Source organism: Mauremys mutica, chromosome 2 (assembly GCF_020497125.1).
Source record: "Mauremys mutica isolate MM-2020 ecotype Southern chromosome 2, ASM2049712v1, whole genome shotgun sequence".
Classification (NCBI taxonomy): domain Eukaryota; kingdom Metazoa; phylum Chordata; order Testudines; family Geoemydidae; genus Mauremys; species Mauremys mutica.
Window position 1 is genome coordinate 241,990,771 of NC_059073.1, and position 21,109 is coordinate 242,011,879.

The 21,109-nt window shown below is 42.7% G+C and overlaps 1 protein-coding gene across 4 annotated transcripts in view; it reads left to right on the plus strand.

Annotated features, from left to right (window-relative positions):
• The window catches only part of ETV1 (ETS variant transcription factor 1), a 73,386-nt gene that overhangs the window by 24,729 nt on the left and 27,548 nt on the right, over positions 1–21,109 (plus strand). For 3 of the 4 annotated variants that reach the window (XM_045007205.1, XM_045007207.1, XM_045007206.1), the window contains exons 6-8: positions 14,054–14,183; positions 15,791–15,979; positions 20,559–20,806. In XM_045007205.1, coding sequence (XP_044863140.1) covers positions 14,054–14,183; positions 15,791–15,979; positions 20,559–20,806 — 567 coding nt within the window. Of the gene's footprint in view, positions 1–2,899; positions 2,978–14,053; positions 14,184–15,790; positions 15,980–20,558; positions 20,807–21,109 lie in introns of those variants that run through there. The other variant, XM_045007208.1, reaches the window with a different exon arrangement.

Sequence of the window (21,109 nt, forward strand, 5' to 3'; positions counted from 1 at the left end):
TGGCAGGCCTGCGTAGGTCTTGCTGTATATCCTGCTAACTACTGTTTGTTCTTTTTCTTTTGAGGGTGGTGAGGGAGGGAAATTGACAAAATTTTAAGTTGACAGTTTCTCTTTAAAATAATATTTTTATAGGTTTTGCATTTAAATGATCTATTCATTAAATGATGTACTAAAAAGAAAAAGATAGGCAAAGTTCTGGTTAGTTCAGGGGTTCAGGTGAAAGTCTCAACCAAGTTTCCCAAAATTTCCTTCAGACACCAGTTGTCCTAGAAAAAAATAACAAGTTGCCAAGTTTGCCTCTAAAGCTCTTCTGGAAGAATTCTATAGCACCAAATACAGAAATGATAAACCTACTTACTGAAAACTGCAACAGGGATATTATCTATCTACTCATGTGAGACAGACAAGCAAAGGCCTATCTTCTCCCACTTTATGAATGGGTTTAGGCTGGAGATAGGCATCTAGATGCCTACAGTGAGGCAGTACTAGGCATTCTCAGAGACAGAAACATAGGTGCCTAGGTAACTCTTACCCTGAAAACTTAGGCAGCAGGTGGGTTTAGGGGCTACAGGGTTTGGCAGGAGTTTTGTAGACCTGAATGGAGCAAACCTGGCCAAGTGCTATTTTGGAGTCGGGCCAGAGAGCTCCCAACCATGCTTGTATCTGTTTCCATTGTTTCACACTGACTCAACAGACATTCTAGGCTTCCAGGTGATAATTCCGGACTCTTTATTGTATAGATGTACTTATGGCTCCCATCATCATAATATCTTGAGTGCTTACTAAATTCTCTAGCTTAGTGTGAATGGCGGGGTACCTATCTTGTCCTCAGCAGAGTACACAGGCCCTGATTTAGTGCCCAAAGGCCTCTCCTCCCTGGGATTTGGCTTTATTGATAACTCACAAACAGGAACACAAGAGCTTAAACTTTCTCCTAAAGCTTGGCTGTTTTGAAGGTTTTCCTTCAGGACATTCTTTTTGTTTCCTAAGTCCCAAAGAGACACTCCCATTCCCTGTCTGGGCTCATTTAACCCACTTACTAGCATGACTGTCAGGGGTAATTACGCTAAATTTCAATGTATGATTTTTGCACCTGGGTCTAGTGTGATGCACAAGAAGAGTCTTTTGCATTTCTATACAGTCTTGGGGGCTGCCATCCTAGTACCATTGAATTAATTATTACAATTATTACAATTATCATTGTAAAGAATAATTCCATTATCTGTTAAATTCCATAGGTCTTCAGAGTAATTTATGTAGAACCCAATGGATTTCATCCCAGTTAAGTTAGGACTTTTCCATAAGGGGATCCATCAGTGGAGCTTCTATTTATCCAAAGGCCTGAATTTGGTGCTAATTGCTTCATACTCTATCCCTTCCTTCCCATCAGCAGTTTGAAAAATTTGCTGCATTAGCCCCATAGTTATCTAGCGCTCTGGCATTTAGCAACAAGTTAACTTGCTCCAAAGATGTTTGCTTTGGAGTAATTATTGTACTGAATTCAGGGCATCTGCCACTAGTACCAGCGCTCTCCCCTCCATCTCTTGTAATTGCGAGTCTCATAAACTCAGACAGGTAAATGTCTCGAATGAAACATGAAGAGGGAACATAAATCAGTGTAAAATACTGCCTGTGACAGCATTTCTGCAAGATTGCTGCGTTCAGAGACTAGCAAACTGTGTCAACAGCTGTAAAGCATACCGAATAAAATATCTCAATGCATTTCTGGACTAGATGTTGAAACCTTATGGGGGTGGGAAGATCGGGGTATGTGAAAGAACTGAAACCACGTGCCAAATTAATAATTTCCAATTTTTAAAGTGTTGACAGAATCTTCCCTAAATAATGTGGATTTTTAGTCTATTCGTAGGTAAAACAATTTAGACCAAAAGACTAATAGTGTCATAACAAGGTGTTTACTGGCAGGCCATTGGAAAGTTTGCTTTGTAATTGCTTAGTCTTTGTTGTTTTAGAAACAGGTTAACTTTCATTGGCATTTACTGAAAGCTCCCCCCCACCCCACCCCACCCCACCCCACCCCACCCAACCCCAGCCAGCTGGCTTCCCCTCTGGGCAAGCTTACTAGTTATGATATTCAGAAAATATTTGCAACTTTGATTGTCTACTGGCGGGGTGGTGTTTTTTTTTTTTTTTTAACAAGAAGCTATGTGGCTAATAATATCTGGATTGATCTCAGTTGTGCCTTCAGTAGAATTACATCATCAGAACATTGAAGGTGTACTCTTCTAATTCTGAATGTAGCATTTTGTACTATAGTGACTGCATTGTCATGCAAATAAGGGCTTGTCTATGCTTGAAAGATTACAACTAGTCTATTAATGTTTCAGTTTTAAAAATAATATATTAAGCGATGCTAATGTAAGCTCTAGTGTGGACAAAATTATTCTGGTGTAACTGTGCTTTATACCAGTATAGCTTATGCCAGAAACTGATATAACTGCATCCACAGGAGGAGGGTTTTGCTGCTTTAACGATATCAGTATAGTTAAGCCAGCAAAACTTTCCAGGTGTCCCCTTCACATCCATGCTTTAGAAGCAACACATTAACTAATGAACCAGTTTTATTATTCCCATGAATAGATAAATGCAGAGAAGATCCTATTTGCTAAAAGGATTCAGGATGGCTGCTTTCAGAAGCCTGATAGGCAGGGAAATTGGTGAATAAGAACTTGTCTTCACGGGGACCAGCACAACTATAGCAGCAGCATAATTATAGGATTATAGCAATGTCAATATAACTCCCCATGTAGAGACTCTCTCTATTCTGGAATAAAATTGACTTTATTCCAGTATAACAGGTCTGCTTTAATTGTACTGGAATAAAGTCAGTTTTATTCCGGAATAGAGTGTTCATATGGGGAATTCCACCAGCATCGCTATAGCAATATAATTATACCGCCGTTATAGCTGAGTCGGTCATGTAGACAAGCCATAGTATATACCAGCTCTATGGAAGGTAATGTGACATTTCTTTTCAGTATGTAAAGTAGTGATGAGCCATAGCGTTCAACAAAGGATCCAGCACAACTGTGGTGCACAGCTCCACTGAACCCCACTCCATTCTTTAGCCAATGCACAGCAAACCTCGTTTTAGTCCTGGACTGTGTTACTCAAAGGCTAGTTGTTCAAATGCTGAAACGTGGAATAACTGTGGTGGAAATATAGAACTATAATGTCCTAGAGGTGAAAGGTCAATGTAATTAATTAACTAATTTAAATAAGTGCTTACTGATACCTTTCTTAGTCATTAATCTCCTGTTTCTTCGCAATTCTTTTTTTAAATGTCACCCTTGCAGCTAGAGAAAATGATTCTAATGTGGCGATGTTTGCTAATGTAAACTCCTCAGTAATACATATTTTAGTGAGGGCCATAAGCATTCAGTATTTTCATAGGTATCAGAACTGGAGGAAATTACCTTTCTATTTTTTCTCCTATCCCAAGTCTTTCAGTGGAACAGAAATAAACTTTCACTTACAATGCAATTTTATCTTGATCTGCTACTCTGTTATAAATCTAGGTCAGATTTATAGTCAACATTTTTTCTCCTGTCATACCTTGTCATGGTGAGAGCAATTAGGGTAGAGATGGAAGAGAGACGCCCATGTATTCTGACATTTTTTTTGTCCAAAGAGGACTTTAATGACTGCTTTAGTCTGCTTCATGCTGTGTTATGTAGCATTTATGCAATGCAGTGTTTAAAACGTTTTTGCATATTCCGCTGGACCATGAATCAATGTGCATTACACTACGTGTTATAGGCAGGGAGACAGAATAGTCATGTGCTTTGTCATATAGTCTGAATTTTTAAATGTTACTAAAGTGCATTTGTGATTTGCATAAAGGTGGCAACTCACTTCAAAGCTGGTTATTTTCCTTTTGTTTGAGGAGGTTCTCTAATAGCTCCATCTTGCCCACATATTCCCTTATTGCCAGTTGGCTCTGAAATCTGGTGCTTGGGCTCATCATACAGAATTAGCTTCCAAAAATGACGTTCCATGCTGTTTCTATCCACTGGACTGGTGAGGGAAGGAGGGATTGGATTTGAAGCCAAAGCAAAACTGAATCAGATGGGATAATATCTAATATGTATGCCAAGCAATTCCCAGTTCTTGAAGGTCCCATTTCTGGGACAGATCATTGAGAAGGGGGTAGTAGGTCAACTCCAATGACATTGGATATCCTCAAGTTCCCTTCCAGTTAATCTTAAAACTGGATCACTGCATAGAAATAGAGCTAATCATGGTGGCCAGTAACCACCCTAGGGGAATGGACAGAGGCCATATGTCCTGAGTACTGTTGCTTTACTTTTTATAGTGGGTTTTGATGCTGCTGTTTATGAGGCTTTGCAGATACAGCCACAGGGTGGAAAGAATTACCTTATGGAGTTCTACAAATTTATTTAAGAACCATCAACAAAGCAGCTTTAGAAAACTCCTTTCCTAAACTGTGGAGTTCCACACGGCTCAGTCCTTCATCTCTTCTGTTCAGTTTTTATATGAAGCTGCTGGGATAGCTCATGAGATTATGCTGATGTAACTTATCAGTATGTTAGATAGCCAGTCAGTGACTATGTTCTTCTGTTATCTGGTAGAGATTGGGACCTAAATGAAGTCCAGTTGACTGGAGCGCAGACGAGATCAGATAGAGATGATTCTGGTGGGCAGGCACTTTGAGAACCTGGTGAAATATATATTTAGCTTATCTGCTTAACCATTTTCAGAGCAATCCACAATCTTGGGACCTGGCTCATCTCTGTCTCTTCCTCTGCTTTCCCCAGTTGTATCAATTGTCAGAAACACCTTTTTTCATCTCTGTCTTTCCAAGAGATTATACCTACTCCTCTCAGATGAAGATCTTGCCTCTGTCATCTACACCTTTTAGACTAGACTGACTGTAAACCCTTTCAGCTAGTGCAGAGTGGGATAAGAGCATACCATAAGTAGGAGCTGCTGTCTGCACTGTATCCCCGTCAGCTACTGTGCCACTATCTACAAAAGATCTAGGTGGCCTAGACCAGGGGTCTCAAACATGCGGCCCGTGAGCTCCTCACGGCCTCCCCGCCCTCCCTCAGTGTTTACCTAGAGCGGCTCCAGCCTGACACACACCAGGGGCAGGGCAGGCTCCCTGCCTGCCCCTGCGCCGCTCCGGGCAGCGGAAAGAACCTGGGGGAGGAGAGGCGCAGGGGTGTGTGTTGCTGTTGCTTCAGGCACCGCTCCCAGCAGCTCCCATTGGCCGTGGTTCCCCATTCCCGGCTAATGGGAGCTGCTGGGGGCGGTGCCTGAAGCAACAGCAACATACCCCCCCTGCACGTCTTCTCCCCCACGTTCCAGCCGCTTCCTGGAGTGGCATGGGGGCAGGGCAGGCAGGCAGGGAGCCTGCCCTGCCCCCGGTGTGTGCCGGGCCAGAGCCCGCCCCCTAAACCCCTGCTGCAGTCGAACCCCCTGCCCTGAGCCCCTTGCCGCACCCTGCACCCCGACCCCCCCAGCCACACCCCTCCTGCACCCCAACCCACTGCCTTGAGCCCCCTGCAACACCCCGACCCCCTGCCATACCCTGCACCCTGACCCTTTGCCCTGAGCCCCCTGCCGCACCCCGTACCCCTCCTGCACCCCAACCCCTTCCCTAAGCCGTCTACCGCACCCTACACCGACCCCCTGCCCTGACCCCCTGCCACACCCCTCACCCCTCATGCACCCCACACCCCAACCCACTGCCCTGAGCCCCTGCCGCACTCCTCCTGCACCCCAAACCCCAACTCCCTGCCCTGAGCCCCTGCCACACCCCACATCCCTCCTGCACCCCAAACCCCAACTCCCTGCCCTGAGCCCCTGCCACACCCCACATCCCTCCTGCACCCCTTGGGAGCAGGGAGGGGGAAGAATTGTGTGGGAATTTCGGGGAAGGGGTTGGAATGGGGGCAGAGAAGGGGTGGGAAGAGGTGGGGCAGGGGAGGCGCCACATGGAAGGGATGGAGTGGGGGCGGGGCCAAGGGCAGCAGGGGGAGGTGTCAGTAATGCGGCCCTCGGGCCAATGGACTAGTCCTCATGTGGCCCTTGTGGTCATTGGTCTAGGCCAGGGGTCTCAAACTCAAAAGTTGTCCCAAAAGATCTCTATCTCTGACTTGCCATGTAACCTTCCCCCACTTACTGTTCTGAGGTTTCAGAGTAGCAGCCGTGTTAGTCTGTATCCGCAAAAAGAACAGGAGTACTTGTGGCACCTTAAAGACTAACAAATTTATTTAAGCATGAGCTTTCGTGAGCTGCAGTTCACTTCTTTGGATGCATAGAATGGATGCATAGAATGTTCTGAGGTTGAAGCTCATATCTTCACAGATACTAAAGGAACATTTATAAAGATTGACATTCCTACCTAGAATGCTGTCCAATGAGTTTTCAGTTTTGTGTTCTGTTGTACTTGATACAGGACTATGAATACTGAATCTACCGGCTGTGCATTTAAATAGTAAGTAGCTGTTGGAGCATCAGGTGTTAGAGTCCTCATGAGAACCCAGCGTTTTGTTTGTTTTTAAAGTCTGCCAGTAAGCGCCATTGTAGAACATCTTATCAGCTGAGAAGTAACCAACGTTTTGCCTTTTTTTGAATGGACCATTATGTAACTAGTATACTTAAATCCTTTGGGCTCAAAAAAGTCTACCTGTTGTGACAGAATAAGTCCCTTCTTAGAATCATCAGGTGAGTGCTACCCCCTCTCGCCCCCCATATCGGAGGTGAGGAAAATCACAAAAAACACAAAGTAGGGTCCCTGCCCTTAAATGTATTTCAGTTTGCATTTTGATACCAATTTAGAAATGTTATCGCCTGTTTTGTCACAGGCATAATTCACATCTTTCTTCAGGCACTGTAAACAAGAGAAATGGTTTAATGGCTCCATAAAAGCCACTCTGTGCTGATAGCTGAGATTAGACCCTTTAGTAATGGATTCTTGTGTGTTGGGGGAGGGGAAGGGCTTGGCAGAGGTAAATGTACTGGAAAAGAATCTTTGAGAGGCTCTGATGTATCTGAAGTGCTTGCTGCTTTTCTGTGTGTGTATGGGAAGATGAATTTAAATAGTCTGTGACACTGTTGGCTTTATCAGTACACAGGCCTTCCCTTTTGCTTCTGGCATTTGACTGATGACTAACTGAGGTCATCTCAATCAGTTTATCACCTGGAATTGAAGTGACCTTAACTTAAAGTGAATGGGTTTTCATCTTCTCACTGGTGTGAAAAACCCCATGTCACGTATTTATACATGTATTTCATTGGTCCTATAAGTGAATGAGATCACTTACAAAATCTTATTGAAGGTATATTTACACTGGAGCAGGAAAGCATAATTTCTAGCTCAAAGAGACATACCCATGCTAGCCCTGATAGAGCTAACGTGAAAAATAGAAGTGTAGCTGCAAAGATGCTAGCAGCGGAACAGGTGGATTGCCCCAAGAACATATCTGGGGCCTCAGACAGGATCATACTTGGAACAGTTAGCTTCTCCTGCTGCTCGCACTGCCGTGGCTACACTTCTACATTTAGTGCGTGAGCTCAATCAGAGGTAGTATGGATGTGTTTCCTGGAGCTGGAAATTATACCGTCCAGCTCCAAGTGTAGACATACACTTAGAGATGATTGTATGACATAAAGGTGAGAAGCAACCCAAAAATGTTTTCAGTAGATATGTCCGGAACATGACTCATTGTGACTTCTCCATTACTATCTCTTTCTGGTGGTGCACAAAATCCTCTAACCTATACGTACGGGTATAGCATTACTAAATGACTGGAAGTTCTCTAAAGCATGCGAGTTTGCAGGTGTCAGTGATTTGATCCTGACACCATTTTACACCAGCTAGTACATGCATGTCTCCATACATATGCTGATAATAAAGAGAGAACCTTTGGTCTATAGAGTGAAAGTGAACACTTAGAAATTAAGCTGAAAGCGAAGACCACTACACTTACCTGCTTTATGTGGTTTTTTTCAACACACAACTTTTCTGAAAAGCGTACTTATTTTGTCCTTGGGATCGCAGCAGGAGTCTCAGCTCTGCAAACTAAAAATTAGCTTTGCATTCAAAAGTGAAAGACTTGCAGCCAGTTTCATGAGGCATTTTCCCAGTCTTCCTCATCTCAAGTATTCAACTCGCGATTGACTTGAATCAGTGGTTTCACGTAGTATAGAAGTAATTAAGGGCTTGTCTATATGGACAGTTAGTGGACAGTAAACTGGATTATAAATCTACAGCGCACTAGCCTGCCATGCACTACTGGCCACATGGACCTTGCTACTGCACAGTACAGAACCTTTCGTGCATGGTAGCAGGGTCCACACTCCAGCTTAATGTGCACTGTCTGCGTAGCCAGCACTTGCTATCTGACACAGCTCCTTCCTAGGGCTTTCCCAAGAAAAGATAACCTATTGGCCCAAATGAGTTACAGTTTGACCATGTGCAGAGAAACTTACTGCCCTATTTATCTCAGGCAGCCGGGTACTAAAGATACTAACATATAAGTCTTAGTCAAGGCAAGGTGATTTATAATCACGTACAGACGTTTTAATCAAATTGCTCTCCACTCGGTTCTAACACGAAGACTTCACCCAGGACAAGCCCCATTGACTTGAACTGGAAGTCTGCATGAGTAAGGTAGTCGGGATCAAGGTGTTGAGTGGTAACAGTAGTCAAAGGAAGACAGCACTTCAGACCTAGTGGCAACGGCCTGTAGTGTATATGTGTGTGTATTTATATATGCATGCCATTTATGAGTTTATAGCACAGTGGAGTTGTTTGCTTTATTACCTTTTACTTACACACACACACACACACACACACCACTTTTTAACATACACACACTCCACCCCAATGATACATTATAGAACGCAAATATAAAGAGAATACAAATTAGCACATTACATATAAAAATGTGTATCATTTTATAAGGCACACCAGACTACACAGTGATCCATTTACTGCTAAATGCAATGAGCCAGATCATGCTTGTCTTATGTAAGTCATGGTAACTTCAAAGGGACCACCACTACTAACATGAGCAGTGCATTGAGCAGGATTAATCTTAGGCCATGGCTACACTTGCAAATTTGCAGCGCTGCAGCAGGGTGTGAAAACACACCCTCTCCAGCGCTGCAAATTGCGGCGCTGCAAAGCGCCAGTGTGGTCAATGCCCCAGCGCTGGCGCTGTACGTTATTCCCCACAGGGACGTGGAGTACGGACAGCGCTGGGAGAGCTCTCTCCCAGCGCTGGCGCTTTGACTACACTTAGCGCTTCAAAGCGCTGCCGTGGCAGCGCTGCAGCGGTAGCGCTTTGAAGTGCAAGTATAGCCATAGCCTTATTCTCACAGGTAGACCAATTGATCACAAAGAATCCCAGCAACTCATCCAAGTAAAGTTTGTAGGATTGGGCCCTTGTTTTTTAAAGGGGCATTTTTATTTGTTTGGTTTGGAAGTGGCAATCTACGAGTAATTAAGTATTTGTGGTGAAATCCTGGCCCTATTGAAGTCACTGGCAAAATTTCCCATTATTTCAATAGGGTCAGGATTTCTGGATTTCACCTGGTGTGTTTGGGGGAGGAAAGGCCTTGATTGTTTTAAATACCATTCTTTTTTAACTTGGATGTATGGGTAGCTTGCTCTTTTCCAGTAAGAAAACAGATATAAAAACAAGCAACCCCACTTTCCCCAAAAGTATTTAATGGTTTAAAAAAAACTTAAATTCAGTTTAGCAAAACAACAAATAATATTAAAAAATAGAAGAAAATTTTGCAACCTACAATGAACTGTAATGAATGTGTGTGTATGTGTGTGGGAAGGGGGGATGGCAGTGAAGATAAATAGGTATTGGCATTTTGAATGCTTAAAATTTGTCTGTTGGGGTAACTCAGTCCTCATCAGCCAGCCTCAAGGTGTGATTTGAAAGGTCAAGTAGCCATCAAAGAAAAAATGTAACAAGTATATTCTCAGGCTCTCTTGTCCTCTCCTTCCCCTAAAAGTGCCCATTTAAGGAGTGGTGGATAGAGTTTTGCATGAGAAGGGGTGTGCCTGAGGAGGACTTTAAATTTTACGGCTATGTTATCTGTCCTGGCCATAGTTAAGATATGGATCTAATATAAAAATTCACTTTGGACCGAACTGCTTTCCCTAAATGAAATGAAGGAGTTAACCTGTTTCATTTGATACACTTCACCCTAGCTCATAACTTGGAAGAAGGTGGGGAAAACTTTAATTAAAACTATAGCACAGATGTCTTCTAGCTCTCTGCCCTGGACCTAGCTAGGACTGTACAGTAAGCAAAATAAAATGTACCTCTCAGCCGAGGCAGCAGGCTGGAGCCGTGTTCAGTGAAAGTAATTTAATTAGTGTTGATCATGACTCCAGATGATGGTGATTTGATAAGGAATAATTTAGTACTTAACAGCCTTTTACATGCACCAACTCCATGTGGGAAGGTAAAGCAAATTGCACAAAATGAATGTGCTGCTTTCACTTGTGCCTGTGCCAGTGAGCTGGAAAACTGCCTGTTAGCAGACGTTCAGGCTCTCAGCACTGTTATGAAATACCCAACCAGTTCTGCATGCAGGGCTGTGGTGTGGGAGTCTCTGTACTCCCGTTATTTAAAAATAAATAAGGGAAGTCATTTTTCATAACAGATTAACTCTGAGGAAGCAGTAAAGTCAAAAAGAGAAAATAGAGCAGCATGTGGCCTTTATGTGAATGTGCAATTGTTGGCTTTTAAAATAAAAAACCTGTTGCATTCATAGGTTAACTCGCAATAGATTCAAATCAGAACAATTCACAGACTTAAGGTCATAGTCAGAGATACTGGGCATGTCAGAGGTGGAACACAGTTTCCGTTGCCAGGACACACAGGATATGTCTACATTGTAATTAGACACCTGTGGCTGGTCCGTGCCAGCTAGGGTGACCAGATGTTAAGGGGAAAATATCGGGACCGCTGCGAGGGAGGCGTTTTTTCTTGGGTTTTTTTTTTTTTTAGACTCACCCATCTGGGAGTTCGGCGGCAATTTGGCAGAGAGCCCTTCAGTCGCGGACAGTCTTCGGCGGTATTTCAGTGGCGGGTAATAAACCTTGCCACCAAAGAGAGAAACACCCGCCGCTGAAATATTGCTGAAGACGGTCTGCGACTGAAGGACTCTCCGCCGAATTGCCGCCGAAGACCACGAAACAAAATATTGGGACAAATGGCGTCCTGACCATACTCTGGCTGGGACGCGGGACAAACTCCTCAAAATTGGGACAGTCCTGATTTTATCGGGATGTCTGTTCACTCTAGTGACAGCTGCCTCAGGCTTGTAGAATAGATGTTTGGGCAAACTGGGCCACTGCCTGAGCTCTGGACCCCTCCCAGCTTGTAGGGTCCTAGTGCCTGGGCTCCAGCAAAAGCCTGAACATCTATACCACAGTTACACTGCCCCACAGCCCAAGTCCCGTGAGCCAGAGTCAGCTGGCATGGGTTAGCCATGGGTTTTAATTGCAGTATAATTTGCACCCTGTCCTTAACTTGGGTTAGCTAACTAAGGCTATGGCTACACTTGCAAATTTGCAGCGCTGCAGCAGGGTGTGAAAAAACACCCTCTGCAGCGCTGCAAATTGCGGCGCTACAAAGCGCCAGTGTAGTCAAAGCCCGTTATTCGGGTTGTCCGTTATTCCCCACAGGGAGCTGGAGTACGGACAGCGCTGGGAGAGCTTTCTCCCAGCGCTGGGGCTTTGACTACACTTAGCGCTTCAAAGCGCTGCCGCGGGAGCGCTGCCGCGGCAGCGCTTTGAAGCGCTAATGTAGCCATAGCCACAGGTAGCAACTCAGCTTTTAACTTGGGTTAGCAGCTAGAGTTATATAGGGAAGCCTTGGGTTGAACTCAAACTACTAACTTGAGTTAAAAGCCAAGTTGCTGTGTCTTCCCTGCTATTTTAACCTGAATTAGCTAACATGGGCTAGCTAACCCGACTGCGAACATCTTTTTTTGTGGTGGAGACATACATGGAGTCTGAACCTACATGATGACTCCTGTTGGGTGACTAGGTGGGTATGGGAGTTAGTTAGCACACAGATGAAGACCTGATCCTGCTGTCACATGACTGTGAATTCAGATGTAACTCTGTTGAAGTGAATAGAATTACACCAATTTCTTCCTGTTTAAGTAACTGAGAGAACAGTCAAGCCTTAAGAGGGGAGAAAGTTTTATTTAAAGAAATATTGAGTTTCTTCTTCTTATTTTTTTCATTTTAGACAGATTTGCCCAAACTCTGTGATAGAGTGGGGAGAATTGGCAACTAATCAGGAGCTTTAGGGCCACAACTGATTTGCATATACATTTACATAAAGGGCTAGATCTTGCTCATCATAATCATACATGGAGTCGCATTTCCTCCAACTCATCACCTGATTAATGAGAGCTAGATTTGGCCCCAAGTCCTTTGATTGAAGGTAAATGTACACAACTGTTGTACTTGCATCATAGAAATTGTGGCTAAAGTACACCAGCAATAAAATTCTGTAGCATATCAGCATTTTTTACCCTTCAATGACAGGAAAAGCCTGCCCATGGACCACATTTTGATCTCTGATCGAAGTTTTGGCGCCCTTAATTCAGACTTTGCCTTGGTTTTCCTCTAGTGCACTTTAGGAAAATGTATATGTGTGTGCACATGCTCAACTCCCCCCACCCCATATTTTGAAGCTAGCACATGTTGTCAAAATGTCACTTTTAAGATTACATGCAAGCGAAGGAATGATGTGAAGCCTAAGGGTACATAATAATGCTCTGATGCGGCACTGAGATTCGCTAACGTGGAGTCCCACAGAAGTCACTGAAACTCCCCAAAGGTACAGGTTTGTAGGAGGATCCCAATGCGATACAGGTGTTGAAAGCTGAAATTTCAACAGGATGTTCTGGTGATATCATCGACCACAAGAGTTAAGATGAAAGGTTTTAGGCCTGCTAACAGAGTCTAGAGATGGAATTTTAGCCTCATTGTGTATTGGACTGTATTTTTAAAATATATATTTTTTTAAATTGTCTTTTAGGACTGCTCTTCTCTAACATTTTTGTGCTCCCATGCCCCTATTCTGTTTCCCCTTAGTGGATTAGCAAAAGGGGTTGAGGTAATCCCAAGATGTTACTGTAGATGCCGATTAGCATTTTTTACCTTTGTTTTGGCTAAGGTGGACCTTGAACAACAGAAAAGGTTGAGGTTAGCTAGCTAGCCCTAACCTGAGTTTAATCTCTTTGCCCAATCTAGATAAACCCGATGCTTCTCATTCATAGCCCATTTCTGTCCCATCCCTTCCTCTTGCTGCCTTTGAATAAACTGGGTAAAATCCTGGCGCCATTCAAGTCAATGGCAAAATTCCCATTGTCTTCAGCCGGGCGAGGATTTCAGCTAATAAATCTTTTAGTGAAATATATAAGGCTTTTATTGTGTACTTTTCTGACATTACCTTGTTATTATAACATCAACTGTTAAGACTATAATCTGCTAATTTCTAATTTTTTTTTACAAGTTTTCACATATTTTGTGAGACCAAAAAAATTAGTGGTGCTGTATTTGAGGCTCATATATGAGAAATTAATTATGCAGTAATAGGTGTGTTACTCTTTCAAGTGAACTACTGTGCCTTTACAGCTGAAAGCTACCACGCTAATATTACTTAGAAGCATTTTGTGCCTGGGAAGTATTTTGCCTCTGACAACATTTACAGTAGCTAAGCCAAATATAAGTGGGCTGTTATTTTCCTGCTAGTGAGATGGGAGCCTGGCCATCATTCTATTAAACAATAAAAGTGCTAATAGCCAATGCAAAAGATCTCTGGTGTCTATTTCTCAATTTGACACCCAAAGAAATGCCTGAAATGTTCATTTCTTAAACTGTGTCTATTATTACAGTGGTTTAATTAATTGTGTTTCATTAGCAGCATCTAACTTGCTTGATAATGCACACTGTTTAATACCATGCTTCGTTTCTAACTCCATGCTTTTATTGTTGTTTTTTTCTTCTTTCCAGTGGCTTTTCATGGTCTCCCAGTGAAAATCAAGAAAGAACCCCATAGTCCATGTTCGGAACTTGGCTCTGCTTGTAGTCAAGAACAGCCATTCAAGTTCAGTTATGGGGAAAAGTGCCTGTACAATGTCAGGTAAAACAGCCAGGATTACTTTTATAGTAGCTTCAGTGAGGACTGCAGATTTAAATGAGGACCGATTAAAGAGAAATAAAACCAAAATAGAGATCTTATAAAAGTTACCTCTTCAGCAGATAACAGACTCATGAGATAATGCATTTTGCTGAACTCTGATGGAACTGTTTACAGCCCTATCAAGCACTTAATCATTTTAAAGCAATAATTTTCATTGAAATACTCATGGCTACACTCCTCCGCTGGATATAGCCACAGTTTAAAAAATGGGGGAGGGAGTCTTATTTACTGCGAGCTGTGTTGAAAGTACTTTTAAAATGCATTATGCACTTTAGGCTGAGAGAGAGCTCCTGGTAACAGGCGAGAGATTGGCAGGTCTGAGCAACACATTAGGTATTTGACGAGTTTTGCAGATGATATACGTGTGCATTCTTGGACAATTACAGTATAAAAATAGTATTTTATTAGGCGTTGCGGATACTTTTATTTTTTCAGAAGGAAGTGGTCTCCCTCTGATAATCAGGATAGATAGTAAATGTTTTAATTATTTTAGGAGATAAAAAATGTAGTTTAATATCATTACATTCTTTATGGATGTTATTTTGGTTCACATTTCTGTCTTCCTTTTCTCCTCAAATGTTAACAGTTGCTGGGGGTCTTATTGATGTTTTAGTTTATTTGGGAATCTTCAACCCAGTCAGCACAGAATTTTTGTTCACATAAGTACACTACCATTATAGGTATCAGCAAAACCACCTAGATCTGCCTTTTCATGTGACAGACAGGTCACCCCTGTTGCAAACGTGATGAAACTCAGTCACAGAGGAATGATCTTGAGGATTTCTGCTTTACTTACCAAGGTGACCCTTGTCACCTATTAGGTACCCTTTTAGACCTCTTATTGTTTTAGCCCCCATAGATGCTGAAACTTTGAGCACGCAAGTAATTCCACTGACTTCAGCAGGACTACCCGTGGTCTTGATTCAGGAAAACACTTAAGCATGTGCTTAACTCTAAGCACCTCCGTTAGTCCGTTCTTCAATAGGAGTGGACTTACGTATGTGCTTTAGTGTTTTCCAGAATCAGGAAATGTGAATAATGTTAAGCACACGCATAAGTGTTTGCAGGATCAGTGTTTCAGTTTTGAGAGAGGAGAAAGTCCATCAGTGGAGGCTGCTGACATCTGCGTGTGGGTAGATAAACTAACAGAGCTGTATTTTTCTGGGTCAGATTCCTTTTCTCCGGTTGCTTTCTTTATTGTCGCACTCTGAGGTCTGTGCAGACCACTGGAAAGCAGGGCAGGCCCTTTCTACTCTGGTCCAGCTGCCTGTGCTTTGAAACTTTCTTTATGCTTGTCTCCTGTTAGTATCGCACTGTAACACCAAATCCTTTTAAAAATACATCTCTGCCCCATAGAGGCAAAGAACATGACCACTATGTGTAACTGCTGACTAACTTTTTCTCTGTACTTTTCCATGTACAGAAAAGAGAACTCCACCAGGTGCCCTCTGAATAAAAGGAAGACGAATAGGATAATGTTTCTGCGGTACTACATTTTATTTGCAGAGAAATTAACTTCTCACCTTTCCTCCCCACTCTGTTGTTAGTGCCTATGACCAGAAGCCGCAAGTTGGAATGAGGCCCTCTAACCCACCAACGCCATCCAGCACTCCAGTGTCACCACTGCACCATGCATCCCCAAACTCAGCTCAGACTCCTAAACCCGACCGGGCTTTCCCTACTCACCTCCCTCCATCCCAGTCCATTCAAGACAACAGCTTCCCTATGGATCACAGGTAAAAAAAAACCATAAAACCAATATCCTAATGACCACAATAAAAAGCACTGGATTGGTCCCTTGGCATTGATAGTTAAGGCTGTGGGCTGATTCTGCTACCCTTCCTCGGGCTGAGTAGTACTTCACTCGCTAGCTATTCCCATTGAACTCAGTGGGACTAAGATACTAGTCAGTAATGGCTAAAGGTGACAGAAGCATCCTCAGTAATTGCATTTCTATAACTCCCTTACAGGGGACTGTCAGCCTGAGATTTCAGCAGTGGAAGCTCAGAGTAGAAACTACAGTGTATCAGGGGCCTGTTTCTGCCACCTTTACTGACCATGAGTGGTACCGTACTCCTCAAGTAATTCCATCGAATCCAATAGAACTACCTGAGGAGTGAGGTCCTACCTGGCATGAACCAGGGTATCAGAATCTGGCCCCTTGCTTACAAATAAGTATATAAGATTGTCTAGTATACATCTATTCAGATGTGTGGGTATCTTCTGGAGTTGCTGTTACAGAGTGTAGTGTCACTTTGCATACTCTTCCCTGAAAGGGTGAGTATTATTTTTTGAAAGCTTTTTGAAATACAACAGCTTATAAAAAGGAAATTAAGCTGCCAAAATAAACCATGTTCGAACAATATTAGACCGAGTAAAACCCACAAAAGCTAAAAAATCCAGAATTAAAGCTGAAACTGTGCCCTTAAGTCACCCTGTTCTGTTTTGCTATTTTAGAGGTCTCCCAACAATGGATGGTCTTTCTTAGCTCACTCCCCTGTGCCTAAGTTTTGCAGCACATATGCTCAGGATGGAGTTTCTTATTTTTGCAACTGTCAGTTTACCTGCTTGTATGCGAGTATAAGTAAGATCTTAACCTTATTATTTGAACATGGTTTTGTTTGTTAAATAGTGTGAATACCCATAAATACACATGTGTTCAGAGTGACACACCAGCGCTTCAAAAATATATAAAAAAACCTAATCCATGTTCAAATAAAATTAAGATCTTACTCTATAGAGCATATGGGTCAGATTCACCCCTGCTATGCCAGGAGGTGCAGTTTGTAAGCTCCTGCAGCAGCAAGCACTACTATTTGCAGGGGTCCCTCGCCTCATTTCCAGGGAGGGCTGGTGGTGTTTCCATTCTTGCTGCCTAGTTTGGGTTCTGCTGGGGCAACTTTAAGTTCAGTCTGAGACTATATGAGCCCCACGGGCAGGAGATGGAGTGAGGAGGCAATGAATCCACACATTCAGTTGCCTTAACCAGGGTCCTGCCCCATCCTTCTTGGGCTATCTTGGAACTGTGCAGACCCTCAACAGATGGCAGAGTGTGGTTTTGATTGCAGGACATTGTACAAGTGTATTTCTGTAAGTACACCAAACTCAGAGGTTTGAGCAGGTTTGCTGAAATTCTCTAAACATTAAATTGCTCTCTATTCAGAGAGCAAGATGGACTATTTCAGATTAGCAGGTTTTTGTTTGGGAGCAACTGAAAAGGAAGGTTATAGTGGAAGCTGCATTTCAGCCTTAACATATACATTTGGAGAGGCTCACATATACCTTTTCTGCAGTGTGTATAGTTTCTCATGACACTCAGCTTTATAATAGGTTTGTCACATGATGTCTTAATTGTATTACTATATGGTTTGATGCATGCCCTCCTAAGGACATTTTGCATTATGCTTCCCTTCAGTGAAAGAATAACTAGTGCGCAACCTTTTAGCAAAGCCCCAAGTAATAAACTCAAAGAGTAAGGCTAATGTTTTGTGGTTAAAAAATTCACTCTTCTTTATTTCCAAAGAATGGTACATTTTGCTGTGGAAGGTATTTTTTCCTTTCCTGAATTTGTTTCATGTTCTCGTTTCACCATTCCTCACTTCCCTTACTGAACTCAGTGGTATCTGTGCAGATCTTGTAAATAGTTTTGTGAGAAGCATATGGAAAGGTCTGGATTGCAGGATGATCTGTTGCATTCTGCACAGGTCTGGTAGGAGAGCGGCAGGCTTCCTTTATTAGTGTATTCAAAAAATACTGTCGTTTAAAAAAAAATCAGGTCTGTGGTTGAATATGATTATATGTATCTATATAAAATGGGTGTACATTTCTCTGGACCATAGATTCTGTGGCTGAGGATAACAGCAGCCTCAAGAACATGCAGCTTCATACAAGGCGTGAATGTATGGGGGACAAGTGGTCCTAACAAGTACCAAAAGGAATCAAATTCACTTGTATAAACAAATGGCTTGATTCCATACAAAGCTTCCAGTACAACAAGTATTATTAACTTCCTTTGAGGCTTTGCAAGTGAGCCTGTTTCTTATTTTAACTTCAAGTTGCAATTTTCTGATTCACTCCTTGACAGTTCTTAATGATAATTTCTGTTTCTTTTTTTGGCTAATGAAAAAAGGAAGAGAGGGGAAATGAATGCAGTGCCAGCCAGCCTAACTATTTCATAATACGTTTGAGTTTCTAAGTTTATTATGTGCAGGTGTAGGTGGAATTGCAAAACCTAATGTTACAGTGTACCATTGCAGAGTGGAATATTCTTAATGTTTTTAGACTAATTAAAGTTCAGTCTCCATTGCTACCTTATTCTTCAGTTGTTTCTACGCATGACAGTAAATATTTGGGTTATGGCAGTGTTTTGATGAAAGTTTAATAGATTTTAAAATTTACATTTGAAATGTATACTGCGTAAGATTTATATTAAAGAATTTATTGACCTAACAATCAAATCCTACTCTCCTTCTCCAGCCAATTTTCTCAACGCAAGCATCTGATTTTACTTGCATGAACCGAGTTAGTTCAGTCCCAAAGTAAAAGAAACTGAAAAATCATTGGTTCCTGGTCGTATATATTTTGACAGAGGGAAACTTCCTTCTCTCGCTTGAAGACGGTTGTGTTATATAACTTCTTGTCTTACTCTTTTAGTGCATGTCCAGTTAGAGCTGAGTGTGTGATTCTCAGCTCAGGAAGACACTGTGTGTTCACTGTGATCAAGCTAGTGTGCTAACAATAGTGTGGCCACAACAGTGTGAGCAGCAGTAGGGGCTAGCCACACCATGTACATACCCAGAGTGTTTGATGGGCAGGGACTTGGGGCATCTAGCCCCTCCCCAGCTTGTGCTGCTGTGGCTGCATTTTATTTTTAGTGCTCTAACTCAGTCAGACCAGTGGTGAATATGTCTCCTCGAGCTGGAAATCGCACCCCCATTTCCAAGGGTAGACATACCTTTGATTGAGAGATGGCAGGACAAACAGTTTTCTTCAAAAATATCCCAATTGCAGTTCTGTGGATCAACACAGAGGCAATAGGTCCCATCTCCACCACGGTTGTTCAAAACCAAGCCACCTAGGGCTGGCTGATCTCTTCCCTTTATGGGAGGATGGGGAAGCCGCATGAAAATGTATAATTCACCAAGGAAGCATGCCACTGAATCTCTTCCCTCATATCTCTAAACCTGCAGAAGCCCAACTGCTCAAATTCAGCACCCATAGTTGGGGCTCTGAGGTTTTGTAGGGGGAAACATGCCAGAGCCGGGGGAGGGAGTAGCATGGAACATGCTCCTTTCCATTCTGGTGCATGACATGGAGCACTAACTCCGCTCCACAGCTTCCACTTCCCTTGGAGAGGAAGATTGTATACAAATGGTTGGGGGAGCAATGAACTCTTATGAGACCCTTGTTTCCATGACAGCAGTATGAGTAGGAAGGCCATCCTTGGGGCTGTTAATTTTTTTTTTGGTCTCCCTGTAGATCTGTTGGGTCTGTGGGATTTTCAAGGTGCACCCCTCCTTTTTCCAGAGGGGTGAAAAGTCCTCCCCACTGAGACAGGAATGTGACACCAAGTCTGCAAGGCGAAACTCCCATGGTTTTTTCACCATGAGGAGACAATTGAGGCTTTTTAACTTTGTGGAATGGTGCCCAGATCTTACCACTGACATCTTTATTTGTTTGGAGATGGCATCTGTAAGCAGACAGATACAGCCCTCTGTTCTTCCAAAGACCTGATTCGCTAAGGTGCCTTTATGCCATGCTTGCAGCATACAGGGGCCACCCCCATGAGAGTGTCATCTGTGCAGGCCTGCCCCATGTGGAGAGCTGGTGTAAGGCACAATCCTGCTCACTGCCCCTGTTGAAATAGCAGAGGAAGTGTGTCTTTTTAGACTGTAAACCTTCTGGGACAGGGATTGTATGTAGTCTTTTTCTACAGTGCCCAGCACAATGGAGCTCAGATCCTGACTGGGACATTTGGGAAGTACCATAATGTAAATATTTACTACTAATAAAATAATAGGGCTATTCTCTGTTTCCCATGTCCCATAGGGTAAAGGCAGTTGAAAGCCATCTTTCTCCCTCTGAATTCCTGTCCCATTTTTAGGAACAGAGTAACTGAGAATTGGGCCCAGAAAATTTGAGCTTTTTATTTATTTATTTTTTCTTAATTCCATCTTTTACTGATTAAGGACAAAAGAGAGCAATTTAAAAATTATACCTGGTTTTGGTTTGTTTTTTATATACCATCTTGGTTCTTGAGTTACCACGTCACTCTGCCATTGTACTTTTGAGTGACGTTTCTCACTTGTGTCATAGATTTCGCCGCCAACTCTCCGAACCTTGCAATTCTTTCCCGCCTTTGCCTGCAATGTCAAGGGAAGGACGCCCAATATACCAACGCCAGATGTCTGAGCCAAACATCCCTTTCCCGCCTCAAGGTTTTAAGCAGGAGTACCATGATCCAGTCTATGAACACAACGCCATGGTTGGCAATGCAGCCAATCAAAATTTCCCCCCTCCTCTGATGATTAAACAGGAACCTAGAGATTTTGCATATGATTCAGGTAGGTAAGACTTTTTTCTTTAGTTCTGTGGGATAAAATAATAAAACCTAACCAGGATTAGGCCAACTGGTCTTTATTCTCAGTGATGTTTAGATGCATCTGAATTCAGACTTTTTTTTTGAAGGCTTTTAAACCCCTTTCTTTCATTTAGTCTTGGCAATGTAGCCTCTTTAGATAATAATGCTGGTAAAGCAGTGTGGGGAACCTTGCACTGCAATTGTCTTCTCATGTTTAGTCTGTAGAGGACTTCAGTTTATAGAGCTATCTAGAAATCAAATATGAAAGACAGAGAGGAGAAACTGA